The sequence below is a fragment of the Puma concolor genome, chromosome B3 (genome assembly GCF_028749965.1).
Source record: "Puma concolor isolate L17-30 chromosome B3, mPumCon1.1.hap2, whole genome shotgun sequence".
In the NCBI taxonomy this organism is placed as follows: Eukaryota; Metazoa; Chordata; class Mammalia; order Carnivora; family Felidae; genus Puma; species Puma concolor.
In genome coordinates, this window is record NC_141672.1 from 143,398,859 (window position 1) to 143,423,607 (window position 24,749).

Consider the following 24,749-nt stretch of genomic DNA (forward strand, 5'->3'; position numbering starts at 1 on the left):
AGCAGTCCATCTCCCAGCCACAGCGTGAAGACGCAGGTTTATTTCCTTTCCTCCTCCACCCCCACCTGCCCCCTCACCCCCCGACATGAACATAGGGGCCTTGGCCCTCTTGTGCACAAGTGGATCCCCAAACTAAGCATGGTATTCAGACATTCGTTGTGGAGCTAATTCTCAGGGAACAATGTTCAGTTGTTCTGTGCGTCTATTAGGAATGTCTTTGGTCTTCAGAATCCCTCGTGAATGTGGAGGCTTGGAGGTGGGGACGGTTAGTTAGAAGCAAGAAACACGCAGAGAGGGAGGTTCTGGGGTACCATCCAGGTTTTCACACATTCTAGAAGAGACGGTATTTCCCAAACTCCCCATCGCTCATGCTAAAGTGCAGAGGACAAAAGCAGCAAGCAGGACGCCACTGTGACAGGCGACCGCAGATTCGAGGCCCACTTCTCCAGGCAGAAGCCAGACCACCACCTGGCAGAGCTGGTCCAGAAGACCCTCTCCCGGAGGAGATCATCCTAGTGGTCTTTCAACCCAGACGTTCCAACCTAAGTCGTTCTTCACCCTCCTCCTCGGCCTGGACCTTCCAGGCGGGAGCTCCTTGTACCGGAGCCCTCTCTACCGTGTCCACTCTGATCGTCTCTGGATTGGTTTTCTTTTCGCTCTTCCTCATTCCCAGAACACATTCACAGAGTCAGGAGTCTGTTTTGTCTAGCAATTTATTAGACATAATTAATCTATGGCAGCAAAGGATCTGGACAAAGTAGAATTGTTTACTTAAACTTTTTGCTTGCCCTGACCTAGCAGCTTTCATTTCTCTTAAAATTCCCCGAGGGTCTTCTCAAATCCCGTTATCTTGATCAATCACTTTAAAAATGAGACAGCCAAGGACCGGAGTCCAGTTTTTAAGAATCTCATTCACATTCCTGGGAGATCTAGTGCACGTTTCTTTTCTCATTTCCGTTCAGGTAAGTGAAACGGCTTTACTGGCAGGACCGACACCGGCCTCCTGCCTGATGGCATCCTATTTTGCTATCTCACTGCCCTCAAATCGGAGGATCTGCAATCACAGCTCAACACCCAAGACGGGAAGTAGGACACGAATAAACGGCCTTGTCACTGGTCCCTTATTGCTCTTTCCCACCCCCCCACCTCCCCGCACATAGGAGGTCTGATTTATCACAGAAAATTATGGCATTCCCACATTCAGAGTATTCCCCAAAAGTTCTTAACTGCATACATTTTGATGACAATTAACGCAGAAGCGCCCAAATGATTATACGGCTTTAAATACAACAATCCAGCTGATAAATCTAGCTATAGTTTTAATTTTTATGTGAACCAATGACTAACAAAGTTCGAAAGAAGGCTTTTCGCACAGGATTCTGGAGAGTCTCACACTTCCCCTCCCCCAGGAAGGCAATGAAATATAATGGAAAGAACCCTGGACTGGGAGTCTGAAAACTGAAGTGCTGGCCTTACTTTTTTAACCTCAGTTTCCTCATCTGTCACAGGCTACTACCTCCAGGCTCCCACCGTGACCTTCCATATTAAAAAAAAGAATTTTTTTTTTTTTTTAATTTTAGAGAGAGAGTGTGAGTGGGGGAAAAGGACAGAGGGAGAGGGAGAAAATCTTAAGCAGGCTTCATCCTCAGCATGGAGCCTGGTGCAAGGCTCGATCCCACAACCCTGGGATCATGACCTGAGCTGAAATCAAGAGTCAGATGCTCAACTGAGACACCCAGGCACCTCTCGTGCACATTATTTTTTACCTCAGTCCTTTCTATGTGCTTCTGATTTTTGCTTACTCACGCACTACCTGAAGTCACAGTTTATACCACGAAGGTGGCTGATGCGTTTCTGAGTCTCCTTGTGGACAGAGGAAGGACAGGAGTGCAGTGATGCAAGGCCGTAAGCCCAGCCCCGTGCACCCTGGCATGGGGATCTATGCAGAGGCGGGGGGCGGGGCTGGTAACCGATCAGAGGAACAAGAGGCTCCTACTAGGTCTGAGAGACAGCTGAGCAGCAGATCTACGGAAGTGAGGTTCTCAGCCCCAAAGTCACGGTGTATTAGTGTTCAGTGGTTTGGGCCTTTTCTAATTTTTATATATTCGGTAGACAGTAAGCTCCCACTATGAGCACGAGAGAGGCTCAATAAATGTTAGATGAAAAGGGAAATACTCGGAAATTCAGAAGTCACTCCAGCACTCTAAAAAACACGTGTAAATCTTCATGCAGTCCCCTTCTCCACTCTCGGCCCCGCCCTTGCTCACATCACTGGTCACTAAACGCTCACAAGAACACGTCTTTAAGCACAGTCTGACATGGTCTGCACCTCACGCAGATGTCCATCCTGAGACGGTGTCTTTTAAAGCAGGTGCCAATCTCGAGCCCGAAACCACTTCACTGCGTCTTCAGCTTCATGTGAGGATACGCCACAATGATGATGCCTGCTAGAGACGACACAAGGCCTCCGAGTCCAATGATGCCAGGATTGGACTTATAGATCCCCAACTGGTCCAAGGGGTTCAAGATATCGCAGAAGTTCTTCACCGTGTCCAGGAGCAAGGGAGGATGCTTCCTCAGAGACCGGAACAAGAGAAGGAGAAAGGACTGGAGCCACTCTGTCTCCTCGTCGGCCACGCTGTACCCCGTAGGGTCCTGAGGTGGTGATTTCTCCCTCTCTGCCCTGTCTCGTGTCGCCTGTTCCATCTGCAGGGAGATTTCATACAGATCCCTGGCCAGGCTCAGCAGGAGAGAACAGCAGTAATGGCGGGCAGCCCACATTCGCCATTTCTCTTTGTTAATGTGAGAGGCGAGCCCTACACTCCTCACCCAGAGGATGGTATCGCAGATGAAATAAACCACACGGTTCAAGTTGGCTAACGTTAGGCAGAGGCGGGGCACCAGGGCAGTGGTGTGAATGCTCTGCTGAGTCGCCTGTATGGCATGGACCACGTTGCCCAGCCTGAACCCTGCAAGAGGAACCCGCAACAGTTAACAAATATTTAATTGGTATGTACTATGAAGGCAGAATCCCTGCCTCAGGGTGAGGGGCCAGCACTGGTGTCTTGACAGGTGGCTGCCATGTGAGGCTCAGTCTTTGTTCAGGAATAAGGAAGGACTTTACAGTACACGAAGGACACGGAAAATGATGCTGGAAGGCACAGAAGACAGTGACTCTTTAAATTTATCATCTCCATTCCAGTGGATACCTTAACAGTGGCTTACGATATACTTTAGGCAAGGTCAATCACGAGTGTGGATTGTGACGTTTGAATATTACCAGCTATACGTCTTTAGAAGAAAAGTACTACGATCACATGAAGTCTAGATGTACCATTGCTGCTACTATTATTATTATTTTCACATACGAAGCTTTAATTCACTGTGGGCATTTCTCTGACCCAGATGCCAGTATTCGTTTGGAGAGTCTGATGCCTCAGATTTTACTTACTTTCCAGACAAAAGATTTGCTTTTTTATAAAACGCCGTTATCATCTTGCCATCTCTGTGGTTCAAACCCCCTTCAGCTCCCTACTGTCAAGAAGACAAAGTAGGATGGTAGGATGTAGTGGCTAGGGAAACTGTTCCTAGTCGAATTAAATCAACCACTGTGAGGCATATCCTTATCTGAGCATGTAATTCAATTAATCTGGGATGTATCAATCGACAAGTATTTACCGAGCACCTACTCAGAATGAGTTATAATCCTAAACGTTATGGACAATCCAAAAGAAGTACCTGTACCTTCATTAAAGGACTCTATCTTAGACTGAGCAAATGTTCAAAAGTAGCTACCCTCAAGAGACTTACCTCAGAAGAATGCCTGGGATTACTGTGTCAATAACACAAAACAGAGTATGTAATGAATAATCCTGGGTTCCAGTTCTGGCTCTTGCACTAGCTAGCTGAATGACCTTGGGTAAGTCTTTCCTGCACTTCGGAGACTAGTGAGCTCTGACACACTAAAGAATCTGAGAACTTCTAATCCTACCCTTCAAAGCCATCCAGAAAAGCTCACCCTACCTTCCAACATCCCTCTGCTGGATAACTGAAGTCTTTTCTCTGTCAAACTCGTTTCTCATTGACCTTCCAATACAACAGTTTGCTCATGAACAGTTTTGAGCCTTCACGGAGGAAATCACCCTTCAAGAAGGCTCTCCTTCCCACTCTCTCTAGCCATACCTCAAGTTCCACCTCCTCCCAAACCTTTCTTTTCCTCTATCCTAGCCAATATATTTGGCACTAAATCTTACACCATTATTTATACCGTGTAATCTTAGTTCTTTCAGAAAGCTCAGAACTATACCTAAAGCAGGTGCTCCAAAATAACTGATCAACATCTGGTTTCTACATTCCATTCTAACAACTCTGTCTACCTACTGTAGCAATATCTGATTCTCATCAAACCACTAAGATTCAGCCATGCGATTGTTATTAGAAGGATGGGTTTCCCAGTACGCTTTATTATTAAAGCAAGTCAGATGAGTACAAAACACGGACTTCACTTTTGCCTTGAACATGAAACCACTCCACAGTCTGAGAACCACCTTAACCGTTTCCTCTAGTAATTCCTCCAGAGAAGAAGGGAAAAGGCAAGGAAAAGGCAAGGTATTCTGTTCTAGAGAATACAAAGGCCTTCCAAGAGCCAGAAGCTCATGTCAGGGATTGCCAAAACATTGTGTAATTCTAAGAACTACAGTTGAGCTAATACACTGCATGTCTGCAGGGTGTCTGTGAATGGTCTGCAGCAAAACTTCAAACTTCTTGGCCTGTCATTTCATGAGGGCAGCCTTACTGGTCAACCTCATCAAAAAACGTGATTGATTAGTAATGAATGATCTACAGAGTATTTTGTAAATGACAAGGTCTGACGATTCGAAACCAGGAGCCACTGTCCCTCAAGAGACAGGGTACTTACATTTACGGCCAGTGCTCACACTGGACTCCAGTTTCTTGAGCTTCATTACCACGTTCTCTTTGCCAGCTTTAGGCTCTAACAAATATCTAAGCAACATGCATGTGTACTGAGTGGCTCTGAAATGGAAAAAAAAAAATGAGAATGATTTATAAACCAAATAAAATTTGATTCATGAAACAAAGAAAGGAGAAATGTGTGTTGCTAAAAGCAAAGTTTCCAAGACAATTTCTCACGTAAGCAGTTCTTACAAGAGCATAATTCTGCAACAGTGACCCCACAGGGCCAAAGGGTAGAGCATGTGATGCAAAGGTGATGAAAGGGAACTCTGCAGTTACGGTGAGCAGCCCCCCAAAACGCCTTTTGCTGGCACAGAGAAATGGATAGAGCCAAAGTGGTGAACTGCCCAAAAATCTCCCCCAGGTGAAGTCTGCAAAGATTCATATTCTTTATTTTCTCCTGTATAGTGACTTTTCAATTTCCTAAAATGAACTTTTTATCATGTAGTTAACCAAATACTTATCTAATAGGACACCCACTCAAACCAGAACCAAATGAAAAGTTGTTTGCACACTGCTTAATTAAAAAAAAAAAATTCTTTTAATGTTCACTTATTTTTGAGAGAGAGACAGAGAGACAGAGTGCAACTGGGGAGGGACAGAGAGAGAGGTAGATACAGAATCAGAAGCAGGCTCCAGGCTCTGAGCTGTCAGCACAGAGCCCGACACGGGGTTCAAACTCACTAACCATGAGATCAGTACCTGTGCTGAAGTCAGATGCTCAACAGTGTGAGCCACCCAGATGCCCCACATTGCTTAATTTTTTAGAAAAGGATCAAATACACACCAATACGTGAGTAAGCCTAGATATATTTTTATGTTTGTCTTTCAAAACTAGTGTTTTATATATAGACTATTTAATACTAAATATTCAATAAAGTGATTGTTATGACTACAAATAATAATGCCTTACTAATACACGAGAAATTTTATATCACATAATCAAACATCTAAATGCATTTGGCAGCCTATTAACAAAGTAGGTGCCTGTTTCCTACCGTTCTGTAACTGCATTTGAATCCCTTTAGGCTACAAATATTATTCTCAATAAAAATGTGGCACATTTTCCAAAACGGTAAACTTGTTATTGAGGATGAAGTAAAAAGAATATCTTTCCCTCTCTCCTTTTTAAAGTAGCTTCCAGGGTGCCTGGGTGGCTCAGTCAGTTAAGTGTCTGACTTCAGCTCAGGTCATGATCTCACAGGTCATGGGTTCGAGCCCTGCATCGGGCTCTGTGCTGACAGCTCAGAGCCTGGAGCCTGCTTCAGACTCTGTGTCTCCCTCTCCCTCTGTCCCTTCCCCACTCGCGCTCTGTCTCAAAAATAAATAGACATTAAAAAATTTTTTTTTAAGTAGCTTCCTGGCTATTTAAGTAGCTTCCTGGCTAGAGGGCTCAAGCCAGTCACGTCAATGGGTCCCCCTTTCTCAGACCTGGTCGAAAAACAGGAATGCATCCAAAACCAAGGTAGTATTTTGTGAATGCCAGTTTGTTTACAGGAGCCATGGATCACCAAGGGCATTGGGAAATGAATACTAGAGATCTCAGATCTTACAGAAAAGTACATCCGAGCAATTATTTTATTAACCAACCTCACCGATAAACCTTGCAGGGCACATTCCGAGTGCACTGACATTGAAGGCTTCTATTTTAATGAAGCTTGCATACAATGCGATCATTAAAAAAGCCTATCAAATTAATTACAACAGTAGTATGGGCTGGCCGTTAAAATGGTGGGCATTGGAATCAATGTTGTGGATTTAAATCTCAGCTCTGCCACTTAGGACCTATTAACCTTCTGCTTCGGTCTCCCTGTCTGTGAAAGGGGAATAATTCAGAGTATCTACCTCTTAAAGTAGTAATGAGGGTTAAATGAATGTACAGCTGTGACGCACTGAGAACAGCACCTGGCATAAAGTCAGCTTCCAAAAGTCCCAGTATTGGGGCTAGTCTTATTGGACTGTCTGTATTAGTACCTGTACACCCAGAAGAGAAGGGAATGCTGTCGAAACCTCAACCGTAACTATTTTTTTTTTTTTTATTAAGAATCAACCAAATTTCTTTTTTTTAAAAAAATTTTTTTTTTCAACGTTTATTTATTTTTTTGGGACAGAGAGAGACAGAGCATGAATGGGGGAGGGGCAGAGAGAGAGGGAGACACAGAATCGGAAACAGGCTCCAGGCTCTGAGCCATCAGCCCAGAGCCTGACGCGGGGCTCGAACTCACGGACCGCGAGATCGTGACCTGGCTGAAGTCGGACGCTTAACCGACTGCGCCACCCAGGCGCCCCAAGAATCAACCAAATTTCTAAAAGAAACAACATGACTTAATTAGGATTAAAGCACTATCTCTGCTTAGGATTTTCAGTAGCATGGCATGTATCTTAGAGGTGCTCTCCAGACTGTGCTCTGTTCCACAGTTCACAAAACTATTTCACACTCAGTGTCTTGCAGGGGCCAAGGGCAGGCTGCCCCAAAATGTGCCACTTTGCTATAATGATTATTTTAAACAATTCACTTAAGAAACAACGGTACAAAGACACTCAGCCCCTCCTTTGTCCCCCAGAAAGTAGGAAACACATCTCCCATGTGAAAAATACCCTCCCTCCCTGTACTAAGAAATTAAAGACCTCCTCACTCAAAAAGAAGGCTTTTATATAAATGCTTTACATAGACTTTACAAAGGCATGAATTATTTCCTATTTTAGCTAAAAATCTCTTAAGGAAAAAAAAAAATCAACCTGTATTCCTTCTCTGTCCCTCAGAGTTAAGACTCTTATCATGCCTTCAAAATGTAAACACGGCCTAAGATAGCCTGAGACCAAAGAAAAAAGCAGGGGCAACTTTTTAAAATATAAGCTGCTTTGGGGGCACCTGGGTGGTTCATAGGTTGAGTGTCTGACTTCGGCTCAGGTCATGAACTAATGGTTCATGAGTTCGAGCCCTGCATCTGGTGAGTTCAAACCTCACATCTGGCTCTTCGCCGACAGCTCAGAACCTGGAGCCTACTTCAGATTCTGTGTCTTCCTCTCTCTGTCTGTCCCTCCCCTTCTTGTGTGTTCTCTCTCTCAAAAATAAACATTAATAAAATAATAATAAAATATAAACTGCTTCCATAAAAAATAAAAATAAAATAAATTCTAAATAAAATTAAATTTAACTAAAAATTTAAATTTAAAAGCTTAAATAAAATAAAACTTAAACATTTAAATAAAATAAAATCTGCTAAAAAGAATATTATGCCCAGTCCTAGCAACTCTAGTAAGAGACCAGTATGTCCCAAAGAGCCCACCATAGGAGGGGCACCTGGGTGGCTCAGTTGGTTAAGCATCTGAGTCCTGATTTCGGCCCATGACCAGCCATGATCTCGTGGTACATAAGTTCGAGCCCCACGTCAGGGTCTGTGCTGATAGTACAGAGCCTGGTTGGGATTCTCTCTGTCTCTCTCTCTCTACCCCTCCCCTGCTTGCTCACTCTCTAAGATAAACTTAAATTTTAAAAAAATCTTTAAAAAAGCCCACTTTAGAAAAAACTTGGATACCTTCTCTATGCCTCTATGATACAAATTTTCTATCCCCATCCGCTTTAGGACCTAAGACCCATTCTTTAACATACAAACTTTAGGGGTGCTGGGCAGCTCAGTCAAACATCTTAACTCTTGATTTCAGCTTAGGTCATGATCTCACAGCTCATGAGATCTCACAATCAAGTGCTGGTCAAGTGCTGTGTCAGCTACAGCACTGTCAATGCAGAGCCTGCCTGGGATTCTCTCTCTTCTACCCCTCCCCCCTTAGCACACGCTCTCTCTCAAAATAAATAAACTTTAAAAAATAAATAAAATACAGGGGCGCCTGGGTGGCTCAGTTGGTTAATCGTACGACTTTGGTTCTGGTCATGATCTCGCAGTTTGTGAGTTTGAGCCCCGTGTCGGACTCTGTCCTGGCACCTCGGAGCCTGGAGCCTGCTTCAGATTCTGTGTCTCCCTCTTTCTCTGCCCCTCCCCTGCCTGCACTCTCTCTCTCTCTCTCTTTCTCAAAAATAAATAAACATTAAAAAAATGTGTTAGGGGCACCTGGGTGGCTCAGTCAGTTAAGCGTCCAACTTCGGTTCAGGTCATGATCTCACAGTCTGTGAGTTCAAGCCCTGCGTCGAGCCCCGCGTCGGGCTCTGTGCTGCCAGCTCAGAGCCTGGAGCCTGCTTCGGATTCTGTGTCTCCCTCTCTCTCTGCTCCTCCCCTGCTCATGCTCTGTCTCTCTCTGTCTCAAAAATAAATAAAAACATTAAAAAAATTAAAAATAAATAAAAATTTAAAAAAATGTTTTAAATAATAAAAAAAACAACTTTCAAGGAAAGTAAAATGTATGTTTTTGGAAAGAAAAAGTATGAAGAACGGAAATACATTTTTGGGGGGCAAAAAAATTTTTATCCTAAAGTGAGGCTAATCATTTAAAGAGGGAAAACTTACAACAAAAATCTGAATATTAAAAAAAAAAAAAAAAAAAGGTTGTAGAAAGTTTAGGGAAAAGGAACCTTTGAAAACGAATTTTATATGTGGTCAGTACTGGCTAAGATTAAAATAAACTTATCTAACAATGAGTTTTAAGGGGCACCTGGGTGGTTCAGTTGGTTGAGCGTCCTCTGATCAGGTCATGATCTCGTTGTTTGTGAGTTTGAGCCCCAAATCGGGTTCACTGCTGTCAGTCTGTCAGCCCAGAGCCTGCTTCAGATCCTCTGTCCCCTGTCTCTCTACCCCTCTCCCACTTGCACTCTCCCTCCAAATAAATACATATTAAAAAAAAATGAGTTTTAATATCAAAAGTATACTGGTGCAAAATTAGAATTTTTCTCTTTCAAAAGGTAGAAGTTTTCAGAAACAAGTGTTGAGGATGTGGAGAAAAAGGAACTCTTCTGCACTGTTGGTGGGAATGCAATGCAAAGTGGTACAGGCACGCACTGTGGAAAATAGTATGGAGGTTCCTCAAAAAATTAAAAATAGAATTACTATATGATGCAGTAATTCCACTACCGAGTATTTACCTAAAGAATACAAACACACTAATTTGAAAAGATATATGTACTTTTATGTTTACTGCATTATTTACAATAGCTAAATTATGGAAGCAACCCAGTGCCCATCAATAGGTTAAAGGACACACACACACACACACACACACACACACACACACAATGGAATATCACTCAGCCATAAAAAAAAAATGAAATCTTGCCATTTGCAACAACCTGGGGGGAATCTAGACAGTATGATGTTAAGTGAAATAAGCCAGAGCCAAATACCATATGATTTCACTCATATGTGGAATTTACGAAACAAAAGAGAGAGAAAGAGAGAGAGAGAGAGAGAGACAGAAAAGACAAACCAAAACACAGACTCTTAACTACGGAAAACAAACAGATGGTAACCAGAGGGGAGGTGGGTGGAGGGATGGGTAAAATAGATGAAGGGGATTAAGTGCACACTTATCTTGATGAGCACTCAGCAATATATGGAACCATTGAATCACTATATTGTACACCTGAAACTAACACAACACTATATTAATTATACTGGAATTGACATGAAATGAAATAAAATGAAAGGAAGAAGTTTTCTTAGGTTATTGGTTTGCTTTTTATAAGAAATTGTAAAGAGTTTTTTACCTTTAATGTAATCTGCCTAGAAAAACAAAGATTCAATGCTTTGTCTTTATCAGATATTTGATTATTCAAAAAAACGGAGTCTTCTTAATACTAAAAAAGCTAAGTTTTGCTTACAACTATGTAACCTTTTGTATTTGTCTTTAAAATTTTTTATTGCCTGGGTGGCTCAGTCAGTTAAGCGTCTGACTCTTGATTTTGGCTCAGGCCATGATCTCATGGTTCGTGAGATCGAGCCCTGTGTCGGGCACTTCGAGGACAGTGAGGCCTGTGTGGACTGCAGGGAGCCTGCTTGGGATTCTCTCTCTCCCTGTCTCTCTGCCCTTCCCTGCTTGTGCTCTCTCTCAAAAATAAATAAATAAACATTAAAAAAATTTTTATTGTCACTTTAGCTAAATTGATTTTGTTTCATCATGATCTGTGATCTTATTTAATCAAATGTTTTGATATTTTTTGACAAACTTCCCAACATCAAATTCTAAAATCAAGTCTACAACTTAACTGAAATGTTCCAGAGGGTCCATGGAACATTTCAAAATATTTGGTCTTCTTTTATAAAAAAGGAGCTATTACATTAATTAGGTTTGTTGTGTTAAATTACATGAGAAGCATTGTCAAGTGATACTAAATCCTCTTAAAGTACATTTGTATAGATATGTTATTAAGATATGTGTTCTAGAAATTATATGAAACTCCTAGAAATCTGGTATGTACTGGTATAGAACTATCTTGAAGTGTTAGATGTCACAGAAATAAATTTCCTTGTCAGTTGCACTGTAATGAACTTAAAGGGGTTCATGACAGGTCCCCCCAAAATGTACCCCTTTGGCATGTGGATTATTTTGAGCTGAAGGCACTTGAGACCCTGTGGGCTCAAGGGAAACTTCTGCCCCTTCCTTAACTACGTAGAATCTAAACTGAGGTTCTTTCCCAGAATAAGGGTGATTAGCAAAGATAAATTTTATCTGAATGACCCATCTGTACCGTAGGGCAAACGTCAAATTACCAAACATCTGTTCTTACCACACTGTAAAAGTACATTCCTTTCCTCTGAAGCCCCAGAGCCCTATCCCTTCTCCTTAGTTCAGAATGACATATATACCTCATCTTGCCTGCCTTTGGAATTCCCATGTCTACGTGGATCCCCCATTATCAAATTTGATTTTTTTCCTGTTAATCTGCCTCATGTCAATTTGAGGGACAGGACCTTTGAGTGGACAGGAATTCTTGCTCCCTGACAAACTCTAAGCAGATCTGTAACCATGGCCATTTTTAATTCTTTTATCATTTACAGACAGTTAATACTTCACTTGGATGCTTCTCCAAAAGCTTCCTGTAAATGCGTTTCATCTTGAGAGATTCATAAAAAGGAATTTTGACAAATGCAGGATTCTGATAATTTTAAGATCATAAAACTGAACTGGGTAAGAATGTCTGGAACTAAAGGAAAAACTGAATTTAAGCAGATCAAGAATAGCATAAACAGAGGAGGATAATTATAAGTTTAATGACATTTTTGTTTGAAATACTGACTTTTAATGTTTCGTTTTTCCAGATTTAAGAAAAGTGTTTCTCTTAAGCTATGATTCACAACAATTTATCTTTTTCTCCCTGTCTGATCCCTCTAGAATTCAAAAACTCTCATTGAATTCTTATGTTTTTTTGACAACATACTTATTTGGGTGAGTTCAATGAGAGTTTGTTCTCCTTGCACAGGACATGGTTAGAAACACGGGTTATATTACCAAGGCTTTGACTGGAATGTCACATTTGGGAGACAGGCATAAATTCAGATATGGCTAGAGAGTTTTAAGGCACTAATGGTGATCATATGGAGCCAGTAAAGCCTTTTGGAAGAAGAGCCTAATACCTTGCTTGCAGGGCTCCCAGCAGGAGCCTCTCACCAAGTGAGTAAAGGAGGACACTTCCTGGCAGGTGCAAGAACCTCAGGGTATTTGGGGGACCTCAAGAAGAGAGCAATGAACTTTAACTTATACGTATTACAGGTGAAGTCTGATGGCAAGTATTTGGCTTGGCTTCTGGCCTCAAGAGGCTGCTTAAAGTTCAACAGCAGATTTAAGTGTTTTTCTTCTTAATGTTTATTTTTAAGAGGGGGCGGGGGGGGGAGGGGAGGGAGACACAGAATCTGAAGCAGGCACCAGGCTCCAAGCTGTCAGAACACAGCCCAGGGTATGGCTCAAACTCATGAACCGTGGGATCATGACCTGAGCCCAAGTTGGATGCTCAACTGACTGAGCCACCCAGCTGGCCCTGGATTTAAAAGAGCCTGTATGATTAATCACTATTTTTGCTGTACTTATGTAAATCATCAGGCCAAGTTTATCCAAACTAGATTCATTTGGCAAAGAAATTAGTCTTAATTTGGCTATCTCTAGTAAAATGAAGGTGATTATGGGAAAAAAAAAACGTTTCAGTAACACACCTCTGTGGATATTAGATTCAAATACAATTCATTATAAACTGGACTAGATCCTGATTTCCTTTTAGTTTCTTCCAATGCCTGGCTACAACTCTTCAAACTAGTATTTTTGATATTTTCTATCTGTTTGACTTGAAATCATTTGATAACTAAGACCACCCTTTTCCCCGAAGCCCTGCAAACTGAGTATGAACAACTTGATGAGCACTTCAGAAAAAGCACAACAGCTCATACGTAAACGATCTTCGTGCCTGGTGCTCTATGGGCCACTCGAAATGATCACCAGAGACACTCAAGTTACAAACCAAGAAACTCCACTAGATTGCCACTGCCTGCCCTCACTTTATGTAAAGATGCTTTCAGCGTGACAACTAGAAACCCTCTGGACTGGCTATATTCAGGACTCAGAAACTGGTTTTACAACTTGATCCAATCACTGGTCATTATTTTTCTTTTAATTTCCAGAGAAAGGCCTTATTTATTACCTGGATAATCGAACCACAGGCCTAACTGTGAGAACACACTTGTATCACCGCCTCCCGAAGTGAGTTTAACTAAAACGACCTATCCTCAGAACTAAGACACTGGTTCAAGCAGACGGGACAATTTATCAGCTCAACTTTTAAAGCAAGAAAACTTCCAGGGAAGTTTCAGAAAAGGGAACCGTAGAGGCCAAGGGTAGGCCACCCCAAAATGTGCCACTTTGGCATACAAATTAAATAAAAATTACTTAAGAAACAGCGGTTCAGAGACTCCTCTGTCACCCAGAAAGCCGGAAACACATCTTCCATGTGCAAAATACCCTCCCTGTACTAAGGAAGTAAAAGGACATCCTTGTCGCCAGAGATAGGGACTTCAAAACAGAGAAAGCTTCAGAAACGAACCTGGTTACTTTTTTTCTAACCCTACCAACTCAGCCTAAATTCTGTTTAGGATTCCCTCCTAACTGAAGTTTCCAAACACCTGCTTTCTTTATCCTGTCGATTCCTCATAAATGTATTGTCTCTGTGTCTCAAAAGAAGAAAAAAATCCCTGCCTTGGTCATTTCTTCAGGTCTCAATACCAGCCACTGTGCACACATCCTTGATTTTTTTGTTTTTTGATTTTTCCTCCTGTGAACCTGTTTTGTGTAAATTTAATTCTTTGGCTGGCTGAAAGACCTTGAAGGTAGAGGAAGAATTGTTCCTTCCCTACAATCTCAATGAGGTAGGCAGGACGATGATAAAAGATAAATACAATTTCTGTGTCTCCATAAGCGTTTCATGGGGTATTTGAAACCACAGCCAAGGGGTTGGCTTCCCTGGCCACAAATGCCAACCCAAAGTTCATCTTATAAAATTCCTGGTGGGGGGTGGCGGTGGGGGATGGGGAGATGGGGGAGTGCTGGGTGGCTCAGTCGGTTAACCTCCAACTTGGGACTTGAGCACAGGTCATGATCTCAGTTTGTGGGTTCGAGCCCTGAGTTGGGGCTTTGCGCTGGCAGCCTAGAGCCTTGCAGCCTGCTTCAGATTCTGTGTTTCTCTCTCTCTGCCCCTCCTCTGCTTGTGCTCTCTTTATCTCAAAAATAAACATTAAAAAAAAAATCCTGGCGGGGACACCTGGCTGGCTCAGGTGTAGCGGTGGAGCGTGGGGCTCTTGATCCTGGGGGGTGTGAGTTCGAAACCCATGGTGGGTGTAATGATTACTTAAAAAAAAAAAGAGAGAGCTGGGGGACTGGTCCACCACGGTGAGGGCCTCGGAGGCTGCTGGGAGGAGGCTCCGCCGGAGTCCCGCAGAGTGCCAGAGAGGGGCCGGAGAGCGGCTCCAGAAACGAACTCGGTCCCTCCTCCCGGGCCGAACGACACGGGACCAGCTCGGGTTGCGGCACCGGGAAGGAGTGAAGGCCGCGGGCTCCTGACTCACCTGAAGAGTCGGTCCCGGCCCTGGGTCTGGTTGGTGAAGCGGGTGAAGGCATCCATGACGCCCAGCCGAGGCCACGTGCCACCCGCGGCGCAGTCTCGAGTCCTCCAGGGTGTCGCCGGGTCCCCCGCGGGACAGATTGAGTCTCCCCGCCCCCGTGGGGGCGGGCGCGCCTCCCGACCAGGGATTTCGCGGACTTCCGGAGGCGGCCGGAAGTGGCGGTTACTAAGGCGACGCCAAGCTGCCGGCGCAGGTGAGCGGAAGCTCGGCATTTGGGCTGGGGTTCAGCGGTTCCCCGCGTGTCCCCAGACGCCCTTTGATATCTAGGGTCTCCTAGAGGGGGGCTTTGCGGGACGGGGGGCCGTCTCCCCAGCCACCGGCGTTCCCGGAGACCCTGGGAACTCCGGAAAAACCCATGTGGCATCCTGTATGCAGATTCCCTTCAGGTTTTGCTTGGGGTCTTTGGGGCCGCATCATTTCCCACCTCTCTGCCTCGGTTTCCCTTGAGGAACAGCAGCTCCAGGTCTGGGGAAGGAAATGGTTAGAGCAGAGATAAGCCAGTTTGTGGCATGTGTTTCTAGCACGGAGACCTGGGTAAAGTGAGAGAACTGTCTGCTAGGTTTATTGAGTACTGTAAGAAGATTGCTACTTGAGGAAGTCCTAGAAGGGCTAACATGAACACAGAGGAGGCAGAAGTTAATTATGATGAAACTGCACCACTGAATGGCAGTTTTCTGGGGCCTGAAGATGTGAAATCCCACCCCTTCCATAGCAGTAATTTTATAATGTACCCCCTGTAATCAAAAAGTAAGGTGAGCTATTTTTGTAATCTTTATTCCCTTTGTCAGGCCTGCCCTTAACATTTGCAGGCCCCGGGGTAGGACTACAAATAGAGACCCACATACCATATGTTAATTAATTAATTAATTAATATTAAAGATTTTATTTTTTTAAATTTATTTACTTAGGGGCGCCTGGGTGGCGCAGTCGGTTAAGCGTCCGACTTCAGCCAGGTCACGATCTCGCGGTCCGTGAGTTCGAGCCCCGCGTCAGGCTCTGGGCTGATGGCTCAGAGCCTGGAGCCTGTTTCCGATTCTGTGTCTCCCTCTCTCTCTGCCCCTCCCCCATTCATGCTCTGTCTCTCTCTGTCCCAAAAAATAAATAAACGTTGAAAAAAAAAATTATTTAGAGAGTGGGGGAGGGGCAGAGAGAGAGAATCCCAAGTGGACTCTGTGCTGTCAGTGCAGAGCCTGATATGGGGTTTGATTTCACAAACAGTGAGATCATGGCCTGAGCTGAAATCAAGAACCTAATGCTTAACCAACTGGGCCACCCAGGTGCCCCAAAGATTTTTTTTTAACTCATCTCTACGCCCAAAGTGGGGCTCAGACCCATGACCCCAAGATCAAGCCTCCTGTGCTCCACTGACTGAGCCAGCCAGGCGCCCCACACATTCCATACGTTTAAATATTTAGAAGTTTTAAGTCAAGGTAACCCAATTGTCACATTAGATATGTTCTGTTCTTCTACCTTGTCTTCTACCTTCTACCAGTTTCACATTCAGAAGTCTTGGGCTCCAGCAATAGCACTATTAGGAATTTATCCAAAGGATACAGGAGTACTGATTCACAGGAGCACAGGTACCCCAATGTTTATAGCAGCACTCTCAACAATAGCCAAATTATGGAAAGAGCCCAAATGTCCATCAACTGATGAATGGATAAAGAAGATGTGGTGTATATATACACAATGGAATACTACTTGGCAATGAGAAAGGATGAAATCTTGCCATTTGCAACAACGTGGATGGAACTGGAGGGTAATTCTGCTAAGTGAAATAAGTCAGAGAAAGACAGATATCGTATGTTTTCACTCATATGGAATTCGGGAAACTTAACAGAAGACCACGGGGGAAAGGAAGGGGAAAAATAGTTTCAAACAGAGAGGGAGGGAGGCAAACCATAAGAGACTCTTAAATACAGAGAAAAAACTGAGAGTTGATGGGGGTGCAGGGTAGGTGGGAATATGGGTGATGGGCATTGAAAAGGGCATTGGTTGGGATGAGCACTGGGTGTTGTATGTAAGCGATGAATCATGGGAGTCTACTCCCAAAGCCAAGAGCACACTGTATACACTGTATGTGAGCTAACTTGACAATAAATTATATTTAAAAAAAAAAAGGAATTCTTGGGCTGCTTGGAATACCTGGAAACACAGCTGGAATATGGTACTGTGGGGAGAGCTGGCCCCCTGGTCCTTTCCCACACCCCTCCTCTTCTCATTCCTGGCTGCCATTCACGTCACTGAGAGGGGCCTTACATGCAATGTGTGGATATTCCAAGCCACATCCAAGTTCTGCCCCTGCCCCTGCCCCTGCAAATAGCCATGCCTTGGCCATCTTTCACGTCTAGGGGTGCACACATTAGCATCTGAGCCTAACCTCAAGAGAAAGCTGGGAAAGAAGTTTGTGCAGGCCTTGGCATCATCTGGGCAGTAAATTTCAGGGGTATAGGTACCTGAACATGGTCTAGACTCCCGAAGAGTGCATCTAGGCTCTGGGTGGGTATAATCTCTTGGCCCCACAAATTACTCATCCTTTTCAGAGGGAAGTGCTTGGGAGAGAGACAGAAGTATCCTCTAAATTTATGTCCCAGGGTAGGGCAATACTGCAGGCAAATTTATTGAATGTTAGCCATGTCCCGACCACTGTGCTAAGCTCTCAGCCTAAGGTAAAAGGTTAATGGGGGACACGAGTAAATAGTAAACACAACACAATGATACGTTAGATGATAAAGATGAGCACAGGGTGCTTCTAAACACAGATTTATATAGTCTGTTCTCCATACCTATAATTCTGCTTTTTCATAACATCAAATTGAATCATGTAGTATGTAGGTTTTTCTATCTGATTTTTTTCACTTAGCATAATCAGTAGTTTATAACTTTTTATTGTTAACTAGTATTCCATTGTATGGACCTACCATAGTTCATTAACTCTTCACGCACTGAAGTGCGTGTTGTTTCTAGCTTGGGGCAATTATAAATAAAGGCGCTATAAATATAGCACAGTACAGATTTTCATATGAAATGTTAAGTTTTTCTTGTGTAATATGTAGGAATGGAATTCCTGAATCATAGGACGAGTGTATGTTCAACTTTGTGAGAAACTGCCAGACTATTTTCCAAAGTGGCTGTGCTATTTTGTATGCCCACCAAATATGGGATGTGACTGTCTGGGAGTTTATCTGTTTGCCTATTGATAAACATTTGTTGTTTCCAGTTTGGGGCTCCTACTAATAAAGCCATGATGAGCATTCATGTAGAAGCCTATGTGTGGATGTGTTTTCAGTTCCCTTATATCATACTGAGGAGTGGGATGACTGGCTATAGTGGTAGGTAGTATGTTTAACTTTTTAAGAAGTTACTAAACTGTTTTCCAAACTGATTGTACCATTTTACCTTCCCAACAGTAGTTGGAGGAATCCCGGGTCCTCCACATCCTTGACAACACTTGGTGTGATCTTTTTACCTTTAGGCGTCCTAATACACATGTATTGTGCTTGTAATTTCCATTTCACTAATGACATGGAACATCTCTTCGTGTGCCCATGTCCATCGGTTATATTTTCTTTGGTTAAGTGCGCAAACCTTTGGCCCATTTGAAAGAATTGAGTCATTTCTTATTACTGAGTTTTAAGAATGTGCAAAATATTCTGGACACAAGTAATTTATCATATATATGACCTGCAACCGTTTTCTCCTAGACTGTGGACTATCTTTTATTCTCTAAATGGTGGTTTTTGTAAAACATACACGTATTTCTGAAAGGTTTAAGTTACCCATTTCCTCTTTTATGGATTGTGCTTCAATGTCATATCTAAGAAATCTTTGTCTAACTGAAGATTGCACAGGCTTCCTCCATATTTTCTTCCAGAAGTTACATAGTTTAAAATTTTACATTTTGGTCTATGATCTACTTTGAGTGAATTTTTGTATATGCTGCAAGGTATAGATCAGAGTTCATTTTCTTTTCCATGTGGATACTGAATTGCTGCAGCATTATTTATTGGAAAAAAAAAACTATCCTTTTCCCACTGAATTAGCTTTGCGCCTTTGTCAAAAATAAGCTGTCTGTTCATATGTGAGTCTAATTCTGGACTTTTTATTTGGTTTCACTGATCTATTTGTGTAGCTTGATGTCAATACCACACTGTCTTGATTACTGTAGTTTATAATAGTCTTGAACTAGGTAGTGTTGGTCCTCCAATTCTGTCCTTTTTTTTCTAAGTTATTTTGGCTATTCTAGGTACTTTGCATATCCATATGAATTATAAAATGAGCTTCTTAATTTCTTAAAAAAAAAAAAAAAAAAGGCCAGCTGGGACTCTCATAGGGATTGTGTTGAATTTTAGATTTGGGAAGAATTGACATCTTAACAAAACTGAGTCTTCTAACCCGCAAAGTATCTCAACCCATTTACTTAGGTCTCCTTTAATTTCTCTCAGCAATATTTTACAGCTTTAAGTGTACAGTTTATACAACTTTTGCCAGGTTTATCCCTATATAATACTTTTGATACTATTATAGTGTTTTTTAATTTCAATTTTTGATTTTTGTTGCCAGTATATAGAAATACAGTAGGTTTTTGTATATTGAACTTATATCCTGCAACCTTGCCAACATCATTTATTAGTTTTAGATTTTTTGGTAGATTTCATCAGATTTCCTATGTAGATAATCATATTGAATAGGAATAAAGACAGCTTTATATCTTCCTTTCCAATCTGGGTAAAACAGCTTCATCGCCCTCCCCAAGTCCCCCTCATGCTATCCTTTTTTTTAATAATATTCTTCCTCCACCCATAACTCCTGGCAACTACTGATCTGTCCCCCATTACTCATTTTGTCTTTCCTAGAATGCCATATAAATAGAATCACTGCACATAAATTTTGAGACTGGTTTCTTTCACTGAGCATAATGTCTTTGAGATTCATCCATATTTTTGTATGTCAGTAGTTTTTTACTTTTTATTACCAAGGAGTATTCCATTATGTGGATACACCACTGTTGATTTACTCACTTACCCAGTGAAGGCTATTTGGATTGTTTTTTTATTTTTGGCAATTGTAAGTACAGCCACTGTAAACATTTGTGTACAGGCTTGTGTGTGAGTATTCATACTCCTGGAGTAGATACCCAGGAGCGCACTTGCTGGGTCATAGAGTAAAATATATGTTTCACTTCATAAGAAACTGCCAAATCCTTTTCCAGGGTGGTATCATTTTGTATTCCTGCCCACTTACTCTGCATCTTTATTAGTATTGTCAATACTTTCTTTTTTATTTTAGCCATTCTAATAGGTATGTGTAGTGATCCATAAGTTATTAAGAAGTGTGTTATTTTTGAGGTTTTGCATCTTTCTAAATATCTGTTATTGACTTCTAAAATAATTCTGAGTGGTCAGAAAACATAATTTGTATGACTTGAGTACTTTTAAATTTATTAAGACTTGGCTTACAGACCCGGATATGATGTGTCTTGGTAAATGTTTCATACGTACTTAAAAAAGAAGCTGAACACTGCTGTCGTTGGCTAGAGTCTTCTAGAACACTGCTTCACTGCTCTCTCACTGGTGCTTTCCTTCAGGAAATCTGCTGCTCTCCTGTATTTTGCTCCTTTATTCACGTCTTTTTTTTTCCCCCTCTGGCTGCTTTTCAAAATTTGTCTTTATCGCATCTTTAGTTTTGATCACGATGTGCCTTGGTATAGATTTCTTCATGTTTCATTTCCTTAGGACTTGTTTTTCTTCTTGGATCTGTGAGTTTATAGTTTTTATCATATTTAAAAATATTTTGTCTATTTCTACAGATTTTTTTTGTTTCTTCCCTCCTTTGGGGATTTCAATCATACATATTAGGGAACTTCAGGTAACTCCCACACCTCACTTCATTTTTTCTGGTTGTTTCTATTGCTGTATCTTCAAATTCACTAATCTTCTAATTTATTTTGCTCTGAAAGTTTGTGATTAATCAAATGTGTTCTTCATCTCAGACACTGTAGTTTTCATCTCTAGAAGTTCAGTTGGGGTGGGGCACCTGGGTGGCTCAGTCAGTTGAGGGTCCGACTTCAGCTCAGGTCACGATCTTGCAGCTTGTGAGTTCAAGCCCCGTGTCGGGCTCTGTGCTGACAGCTCAGAGCCTGAAGGCCTGCTTCAGATTCTGTGTCTCTGTCCCTTCCCCACTCATGCCCTGTCTGTCTGTCTCTCTCAAAAATAAATAAACATTAAAAAGTTTAAAACTAAATAAATAAAAGTTCAGTTTGGGTTACTTTGTACCTTCCACATCTCTACTTGACTTTTCCTCTTCGTTTTTGAACATGTGGAATATATATATGTGTGTGTGTGTGTGTGTGTGTGTGTGTGTGTGTGTGTGTGTATAATGGGTGTTCTGGTTAGTTGAAGACTATACAGAAAGTCTTTTATATTCTGTTGTTAACATATATATATATATATATATATATATATATATATATATATATATATATAAACTGTTTTTTCCCTGCTACTTCTAATAGCTGTGTTGACTATGAGTCAGCTTCAATTAATTGACTTTTCTCTTCATTATGGGTGTGTTTTCTTGCCTCTGAATGCCAGGTAGTTTTTTTATTGGATCCCAGACATTTCCTTCATTAGATGCTGGATATTTCTGTATTCCTCTAAGTATTCTTAAGCTTTGTTTTGGTACGCAGTTATTTATCAGTCGTTTGATCTCGTAACTTCTAACACTGGATTGGCAATGCCAGAGCGGCATTTATCCGAGGGCTAATTTTCCCCGCTACTTGGCAAGACTCTTCTGAGCACTCCACCCAAAGCTTGTGAATTACGAGGCTTTCCATTCTCCCTGGTGGAAACAGGCATTACCCCTGGCCCTGTGGGAGCTCGGTTTACTGTCCCTACCAATTCTTTCAGGTGGTTCTTTTCTCTCATATTCAGACACCTGGCTCCTCTACCCATGCGCCGGAAACATCACAGGTGTACCCTAGCAGGTGAGGAATGATGACGGCCGCGGGTTTTCACAAGACTTCCACGGCCCCCAGTGCTGACAGTGCAGGACCCCACTCTGCTACATGTTATTCATCTTAAAACAGACCCCATGTGCCACATTAAATGCCTTTATTTAACTATAATATTTGAAAGCCTTTTTTATAATTTGTACAGGTTTGAGTCTTATAAAGTACAGAAACATGATGCCCACATGCAGGCTGGAGCCAGAAAGTTGCAATATTTTTGTGAATGATGAACAGTTTTGATTTTGTGGGGGTTTTGTTTCCTTTTAGTGAATTTTCAAGTCTCAAACATTTCTGTAGACCCTAGAAAAATCTCACAGGCCCTGGGCACTGTGCCTACAGAACTCCTGGTTGGTAGCTGTGGGCTTAGAGAGAAAGGAGCAAATGAGACAGCAAGGATTAGAAGTGCTTAACGGCATCTGGTCAGAGGTGAAAGAAACGAAGGAGAGCAGACGTGGCTCGCTACCCAGCTGGCCTGGGCACAGCCATTTGCGGAGATGGAAGAAGCAGGAGAACGTAGGGGGTAGGCTGGCTTCTAGTTGGGACTGAGACGGACGCTCTCTTAGCAGAAGGAGAAGGGCAACAAGAATACCTAATTCCTCTCCCTGCACCATAGTGCACACACGTCATCTTGGGCTAGCCTGGAAGATGCGACTTGTCAATACCCGTTTCTGCTGCTCTCCTTACTAATATGAAAAGCATATATGCATACTAACATGATACCCATACTAATATGAAGGGCCCTGTGGTAAATAAGGAAAGTGCCCGTCTCTAGAATAAACAGTCCCCATGGGCCTGTTTTTGTGCTAGAAGGGATGACGTGCTGTCTTCTGGTAACTTGCCCTGTTTCTCAAAGTACCTTCGCTTGCTTCCTTTATCAGCTTTTCAGAGTTAAATAGAAGTTTCCAGGGCCAGCTTCTGTGATGTCATCCCCCGGAGGAAGTCAAGTCCGTAAGATGAGGCTCTCCAGCTTTGTACGAAAGGTGCTGCTGGAGGTGCCGTCCCCAACAGAGCAGGACTGGCCTCAGGACGATGAAAAGGATTTTGCCTTCAAAGATTCAGAACAGGAGCTGGAATCCCTGCCTCAGCCTTACCGAATGATCAACAAGATGGTGAACCTTCTGTTTGACCAGGCTTGGGAAGTGATCATGAAGAGGGATGCGCTGAGGGAAGCGGAGCACAGCCGGGTCCAGCCCACCATCTACCTTCCGCTTGTAGAAAGCAAGGTATGGAGCCGCCGACCAGGAGTCCCTGTTTCCCAGCTGAGTACTAATAAATGAAAACGCCTGATCCGGGGAAGGAATTCCTCCAAGGATCCTTCATTCAATAAGACAGGGGCATTTCTGAAAGATTATAAGCATGCTGTCGTTGATTAAAATGGGTCTCGCAATTGCCCCGGGGAAATGGATATTCTGGTTAGTTGAAGACTATACAGAAAGTCTTTTATATTCTGTTGTTATTTAAAAACACTTCTGAGGGGCGCCTGGGTGGCTCAGTCGGTTAAGCGGCCGACTTTGGCTCAGGTCATGATCTCACAGTCCGTGAGTTCGAGCCCTGCGTCGGGCTCTGTGCTGACAGCTCAGAACCTGGAGCCTGTTTCAGATTCTGTGTCTCCCTCTCTCTGACCCTCCCCCGTTCATGTTCTGTCTCTCTCTGTCTCAAAAATAAATACATGTTAAAAAAAAAAAATTAAAAAAAAAAAACACTTCTGAATATATTAATCACCCTTTTGCTTGATGGTTGAGAATCTGCCAGTGCCTCAGCTATAGCTCTTTCCGCAGTGTTCTAGATGAAAAAAGTACAGGGAATGGGACCACTTGTCCACTTCTCAGAAGGCTCATGGTCAGGGTCAGTGTTGTGAATGTGTACTTGTTTTCTCTGGCTCCTTTCCCCTAAAAGTAGAATGCTATGACTGTCTTGATGCTTGGGCAAGATATTTATTTTATTTTTTTTTTTAATTTTTTTTTCAACGTTTTATTTTTGGGACAGAGAGAGACAGAGCATGAACGGGGGAAGGGCAGAGAGAGAGGGAGACACAGAATCGGAAACAGGCTCCAGGCTCCGAGCCATCAGCCCAGAGCCTGACGCGGGGCTCGAACTCACGGACCGCGAGATCGTGACCCGGCTGAAGTCGGACGCTTTACCGACTGGGCCACCCAGGCGCCCCTTGGGCAAGATATTTAGATGAGCTCTATTTGGGGTGATACTATATCCAGGAAGGACCCACATGCCTCTCTGAAAAGTCAGCTCATATTCTTGCAGATGGGGGCAGCTGAAAAGCATTCCTTTCTTCTTTGTTTTTGTTTTCCCAGCTCAACAAAATGCCAAATTGTATGGCTGTTTCCCAAGACTATGTGTTCATTGGAGGAGCCAAAGGGTTCTCCATCTATAATCTGTACGATGCTAAACGACTGTATATTTGGGAGAAACTTAAGGTTGATGTCACTTCCATCTGGGCCGCAGATCTGGGCAGTGAAATACTTGTTGCTCCTGTGGATGAAACGGGTACTCGTTCTTTTTATTTATTTTTTAGCCTAATTTGTAAGTGTCTATAGACCATTCAACTAAATCTCCCTTCCAGGTATGGGTGAGGCCAGACATGGAGAATTCTCCCTGACCACGTAGCATTAACTAACGTCTACAGAACAGGATGGTGTGCCAAGCACTATTCTAACATTACACATAGGATGGCCCATTTAACACTCACAACAGCCCTA

General features: G+C 42.7%; 2 protein-coding genes and 1 long non-coding RNA gene across 4 annotated transcripts in view; 2 read left to right on the forward strand and 1 right to left on the reverse strand.

Moving 5' to 3' along the window:
• Positions 1-695: 695 nt before the first annotated feature.
• Positions 696-15,198, reverse strand: PEX11A (peroxisomal biogenesis factor 11 alpha). Of its 2 annotated transcripts, XM_025919900.2 has the most exons (3): positions 14,970-15,198; positions 4,919-5,034; positions 696-2,969 (listed from the first exon to the last, which is right to left on the reverse strand). In XM_025919900.2, exons 1-3 carry the CDS (start codon positions 15,023-15,025, stop codon positions 2,398-2,400), a joined length of 744 nt encoding a protein of 247 aa, XP_025775685.1. In that variant the 5' UTR covers positions 15,026-15,198; the 3' UTR covers positions 696-2,397. The 2 variants fall into 2 exon arrangements, with proteins under 2 accessions (XP_025775685.1, XP_086567662.1); XM_086711536.1 differs by lacking the exon at positions 4,919-5,034 and having other exon boundaries at positions 14,970-15,092.
• LOC147580453 (uncharacterized) lies at positions 12,465-14,305 on the forward strand. The gene is made up of 2 exons (XR_015252918.1): positions 12,465-12,534; positions 13,241-14,305. It is a non-coding gene; the product is annotated as an uncharacterized LOC147580453 (long non-coding RNA).
• Positions 15,199-22,938: 7,740 nt separating the features above from the next.
• Positions 22,939-24,749, forward strand: part of WDR93 (WD repeat domain 93) — a 43,157-nt gene continuing 41,346 nt past the window's right edge. Inside the window, exons 1-2 of the mRNA XM_025919697.2 lie at positions 22,939-23,258; positions 24,345-24,537. Coding sequence (XP_025775482.2) covers positions 22,956-23,258; positions 24,345-24,537 — 496 coding nt within the window. The 5' untranslated portion in view covers positions 22,939-22,955. The remainder of the gene's footprint in view (positions 23,259-24,344; positions 24,538-24,749) is intronic.

What these genes read in the sequence shown, in the direction of transcription:
- PEX11A (XM_025919900.2), bottom strand. Translation starts at nt 15,025, where the DNA reads ATGGATGCCTTCACCCGCTTCACCAACCAGACCCAGGGCCGGGACCGA. An exon ending in GGCCGGGACCGACTCTTCAG is followed by an intron (nt 5,035 to 14,969) that starts GTGAGTCAGGAG and finishes TTTCCATTTCAG; the next exon opens with AGCCACTCAGTACACATGCA. An exon ending in TGTGAGCACTGGCCGTAAAT is followed by an intron (nt 2,970 to 4,918) that starts GTAAGTACCCTG and finishes TTCCTCTTGCAG; the next exon opens with GGTTCAGGCTGGGCAACGTG.